The sequence below is a fragment of the Asparagus officinalis genome, chromosome 10 (assembly GCF_001876935.1).
Source record: "Asparagus officinalis chromosome 10, Aspof.V1, whole genome shotgun sequence".
In the NCBI taxonomy this organism is placed as follows: Eukaryota; Viridiplantae; Streptophyta; class Magnoliopsida; order Asparagales; family Asparagaceae; genus Asparagus; species Asparagus officinalis.
This window is the reverse complement of record NC_033803.1, coordinates 68,717,778-68,723,447: the sequence shown is the minus strand read 5'-3', so window position 1 is coordinate 68,723,447 and position 5,670 is coordinate 68,717,778. Positions and strand designations below refer to the sequence as shown.

Below are 5,670 nucleotides of genomic sequence, written 5' to 3'. Positions count from 1 at the left end.
GGTTAAAGTGAGTTAACCCTCTATAATTTGCCAAACATAAAAAATATAGAAGGGTTAAGTTAACCCCTCTAGAGGGGTTAAAATGAGTTAACCCCTCAAAATGAGGGGTTTACTAATACTCCTATTTAGATGGAATAAGAGTTAACCCTTCTAATTATAAAGAAAATAGTCAAAATCATTGTTATTCCCAAACACTAAAACTGATCATAAGGGCTAAAATAAAACTTATTTAACGGGTTAATAATTTAGTCATTTGGATTATCAAATGGGCTAAGTACATTAATCATTCTCTTTAACCCCTCTTCATTAACCCTTTGCCAAACGGGGCAAGAACAAGATGCCAAATGCAATATAATTCCTTAATACAAGTTTCCCGATATGTCACAAATTTCATGTCCATATATGATCAATATATTATACATAAAAATATATCAATTATGTCAAATGACCAAGACTTTTTATATCACGTAACGAAAATTCGTTATGTTAATTGATGGAAAATATTAGAAGCGATTAACAATCTAATTAGTATTTAATTACATGACTAGTCATCCAAGTAATTAAAACGTACGTATGAACGTCCAATTACGAGATTAATATAGTAACAAATGAGCCAATTATCCCCATTAGTGTATATCATTATAATTGCTATTGATTATAAGTGAAGTGGTTAGTAGACTGATCATTGTACTAATTAGTAATATCTGCTACACGATATTGTATAGAAGGCACTCTGCACAGATTTTTGGCTTCATATCGGAAAACCCCATTAACTTCGGATGATTATCAAATAACCCCTATAACACTCTAAATATCAAAAAACATTCCTTTAAATTTATGGGTTATCAGAAAACTCTCTTTAATTTTAATATTTTGTTAGAAAATCCCTATAAAAGCTTTGAAACACAATTTTCACTGGGAAAATGTCCACCCGCATAGTTTTACTTATCTATGTGAAAATTGCGGTTTACGTTGTTAGCACTTTTCTGATAAAAGCTTAAAGCTAGAGATTTTCTGATACCGTAAACTTAAGGTAGGCTTTTGATATTTTTGAAAGCTATGAATGGTTATCCGATAGTCATCAGAAGTTAAGGTGATTTTGTGAAATTTAGCACAAATTTTGCCCACTAGCCATAACTGATCTCAAACAAGAAAAATAAATCCAACGGAGGGTATCGTGGACGTGGTTCACAATCGATTCTAAATCGATGTATTCATTGCATAATATTAGTGTTCAAAATGCTTTATCAATGTAAGACTACTCTATCAGTACAACGTTCAACCTTAACTCGATATCTAGGGTTTATTGAGAACAGACTCCTTGTAATATCACCCAATTGCAAAGAGATTTCTTATAGTTTCAATTGTTGTGAGTAGACTCTCTATAGTTTATATTGTTTTGAAAGAGACCTCCTGTAGTATTGACCCAAGTGCAAATACACACTCCTAGTGGACGTAAAAAAAAAAAAAAATTGATTGTTTATCCTCACCAATAGAACCATAGATAGGGGTCTGTCAACATTCTCAAACATTTTTAATGATTTTATAAGTAAAAAGCAATTCACCAAGAGGGTCTATTCTCTATGCGTAAAACTATGGAGATTCTATCCGCAACAAAGAGAATTACATGAGGTACCTTTGCAATTGATTAATACGACAAGGAGTCTATGTACACAATTATATATTTATACATATGCTAAAGTTATTGGGTTTATCACCGTAGAAAGTCTCATTCTTTAATTGCCCATCGACTTGTGTTTGATATGGAATGATAAAGTAAAGAATACGAAAACATATTCAAAACTCTTGTTTGTTTTATTTTCAAAAAATAAGAAAAACATCATCATAGAAAGCTTTTCTTGAGCGGAATTGCTTAGGTGGACCAAATGTCAAAAAATTTAGCCTATTTCCGAGCTAAAATAGAGGAATTGGGCTTTCCATAAAATTCATTGTTTTAGCTGTTGTTTAGAAAGCTATTTTTCAAAAAAAAAAAAAAGGGTAAACCAAACCGTAGTTTTGAAATCATGTAATGGCTCAAAAACCTACTTTTTGCTTCAAAACTGTAAGACTCTAAAATTTTAGGTCAACCAAACAGCCCCTTAGTTCCCCATGGACTATTCCTCAAGTATCAACTTGACTCTAATTAAATCCTTTGTTGGACCGTTTCAAGCCGCCTCCGGCCGAAAACATCCCAACCACAAGAGCGGACGCTGTACTGAAGAAGCTTGTTACGTAGAGTCACATCTCAAGAATTGAGTCAGCATCTCTTCCCGCTCCCCGGTCCCTATCCATCTCTCGACCCTACGCAGTACAAAGAGTTCCAGACCGACATAAATTAATATCAGATTAGCCCCCTACATGCCTCGGTTTAGCCCGGAATCTTTATGTGCGTATATCATTATGTCAACATTAGCTACCAAAAGTCAACGTAATCAGACCGGAAATTTTTTTTTCTTAAAGTACTTCTAACCATTGCACGAAGGAAGTGTTTGGGCGATGGATCTGTATGTTGGATTTATGACATTGTAAGAAATCCATAAAATCTTCAATTCTCAAAATTTTTAATTTCTTATTTGGTTTTAGGATAATTGAGTGGGCACTTTAGTTTTCCATTGAAATAAATAAATCAAAGACCAAAATTAATAAATCAATGATCGTTGAAAACAGTTAAGTATTTAAACAGCTTAATATTTAAAAAATAAAATTAATAATATCCTAAATAGTTAATTTTTTTTAAAATTAAATAACCAAAATTAATAAATCAACGACCTTTCAAAGTAATATCCTAAACAATTAAATATTGAAGGAAAACTTTAAGAAAGTAGCGGGTTGTTAGGTGCACGTTAGCGGGCGATTTTTCTCCCGCTACTGTGCGCCTCCGCTTAGATCTACGATGAAGAAGAAGAAGAATGGGAGTAAGGGTATTGCTAATACTGCACTGAGGGATTCCATCTTCGTCTACCCTTCCTCATCTCCTATGGCTGAGGGATCTGATGATGCTGTGGAAATCGATAGTGATGATCAGAGAAACAATGGAACAGTAAAAGGTGTGTCTACTTCCTTGAGCTCTGAGATGATGATGGATAGTACTGGTCCAAAGGGTGCTAGAAAGAAGATGCTAATGGATGAGGTTCTGGCTAAATCTTATCCATTATCTCATCCTCAATCTCCGCTATTGAAATCTGGTGTCCTGATCTCTCGCCAGCTTGGTAACTCTTCTAACTCTATCAATTGGGCAGATGATTTTGAGGAAGATATTGAATCTGGTTTTGTTGAGGATGTTATTCTAGAAGGAAAGAATAATGAAGATCTAAGCTCTCATGTCGATCATAATATTGATTCTGAAAATCGAAATGCTGATTCTGATCACATTTCCAAGGAAAATGAAAAGATACCAGCAAATTCTGGAAATTTGAAATCCTTTGTGAGTTTATTCACAGATAATAGGAAGCAAGGAAATGGCTTAAATCTAAATTTTATCCCACCTGCTCAGGCTAATTCTGTCTCATTTACTGCGGATGAGTGGAAAGAGGGTGAATCATACTGGAAGCATGCCTTAATTGGGCATGTTATTGGGCTTAATGTCAGGTATAAATCAATGGAAACTTATGTTAAGAAGCTGTGGGAGAAAATATCTATCCCTGAAGTGCATTTAATTAGACCTGGTATCTTCCTCTTTGATTTTCAATCTGAAAAGCATAAGGATGATATTCTGGAAGCTGGACCTTGGTTTTTTGGCTCAAGACCTTTAGTTCTTATGCCTTGGAAGATAGACATTGACATGGAGAAGTTACAAGACAATAGCTACCCTATGTGGGTTCAATTCCCCAACTTGAGGTTGAATTTATGGTCTGCTACTGGGATAAGTAAAATTGCTAGCCTTATAGGGAAACCAATCACTACTGATAAACTTACAGCATCAAGACAGAGGATTTCCTATGCTAGAGTGCTTCTTGAGATTAACCTCCCTTTAAAAACCCCCTTGCCTGATCAGCTCATAATTCAGGATCCTGATGGGAAATGTTATACTCAGAAAGTAGTATATGAGCTCAAGCCAAGATGGTGCGATTCTTGTAATATTATTGGCCATGTAACTGAACATTGTAGAAGGAAAGCTGGAAGGAAAGTTTGGGTTCCTGTTAATAAGACAGCCACTCAAGTCTCTGGTGCACATGCAAAACAAAATGGTGTGGTGACATCTGAAAAGGAAAAGGAAATCTCCAGAGAGCAAACTCAGACTCAGGAAGTGGTTGAGCATGTTTTCATAAGACAACCTGGAAATAAGGAGCAAACACCTAAAAAACATGCACAAACAGTAAAAGTCAATGGTGAAAATGCTGGCCTAACTTATGTTCTACAATCTCCCACAGTGAATGCCACAGGTTTTACCAGTATCAGCAGAGGAAATTATGCCAGCAGAGTTAACTCTAAAGCAAAAGCAAATGCTGAAGGTGTATCATATTCTCAGGTATCACTTTTCTCCCCCCTGGATCAACAGATGCAAGAATTAGACCCCTCTAGTGTTGATAGAGGTGGTACTATATCTGGATGCACCTAGCTATTTGGAATGTTAGAGGATTTAATAAATCCTCTAAACATATGATGGTGAAGCAATTCATACATCAATATAATCTTCCTTTTATAGCTCTTTTAGAAACAAAAGTTGTTAGTGATAAATTGCAATCTATTGCTAAAAAAGTGGTTAAAGACTGGACTTGGATCTCTAATTGTCATCAAGCAAATAATGCTAGGATTTGGATTCTCTGGAATAGTGAGATTTTATCTGTTCAGCTCATAAATTCCTCAAATCAATTCATGACATGTGCAATAGCTTCAAAAGACAGCAAACTATCAGGTATAATCACTGTGGTATATGCTCTTAATGATATATCTGGAAGGAAATCCCTCTGGCATGATATCTTGGCTTTCAAACAATCTGTCACCAGTCCCTGGGTTATTGGAGGAGATTTTAACTCTATCATCAATAATGGAGAGAAAATTGGTGGTGCTATGGTAACTGAGTCAGAAACTGAAGATTTCCAGGATTTCATATCCTCGTGTCAGTTTGTGCATCTCAAAACCACAGGATGCTTTTATACTTGGTGTAATAAGCAAGATAAAGACACAAGAATCTGGAGTAGACTCGATAGAGTTCTTATCAATGAAGAATGGGTGCAACAATATACTTCAAGCCAAGTGGAATTCCTACCTCCATCTTGTTCAGACCACTCTCCAGCCCTTATTACCATTGTTGATGATACTTTTGAGGGTAAGAGGCCATTCAAATTTTTTAAAATGTGGACTAACCACCCTGATTTCCTCTCAGCAGTAAAATCAGTCTGGGACCAAGATGTTGTGGGTTACAGAATGTTCAAATTTCATACTAAACTAAAGAAGCTCAAGGTTGTCTTAAAGGAGCTGAATAAAAAGCATTTTATGAACATTAGTGAACAAGTGTTGAGGGCTAAGGATCAACTTGCAGAGGCTCAAAAGCAACTAAACTCTGATTTGTTCAGTCCTGTGCTGATTGCTAAAGAAAGGGAATGTTTAAGCAAATATGTCAGGCTTCTTAACTGTGAAACATCTTTCTATAGGCAAAAAGCCAATATCAAATGGGGGATCTATGGTGACAAATGCACTCATTATTTTCATGCCATTATGAAAGCAAAA

General features: G+C 35.4%; 1 protein-coding gene across 1 annotated transcript; it reads left to right on the top strand.

Moving 5' to 3' along the window:
- LOC109826864 lies at positions 4,603–5,662 on the top strand. The gene is made up of 2 exons (XM_020393881.1): positions 4,603–5,545; positions 5,595–5,662. The coding sequence occupies exons 1-2, from the start codon at positions 4,603–4,605 to the stop codon at positions 5,660–5,662; spliced, it is 1,011 nt and encodes a 336-aa protein (XP_020249470.1).

What these genes read in the sequence shown, in the direction of transcription:
- LOC109826864 (XM_020393881.1), top strand. Translation starts at nt 4,603, where the DNA reads ATGGTGAAGCAATTCATACATCAATATAATCTTCCTTTTATAGCTCTT. An exon ending in GATTGCTAAAGAAAGGGAAT is followed by an intron (nt 5,546 to 5,594) that starts GTTTAAGCAAAT and finishes ATCTTTCTATAG; the next exon opens with GCAAAAAGCCAATATCAAAT.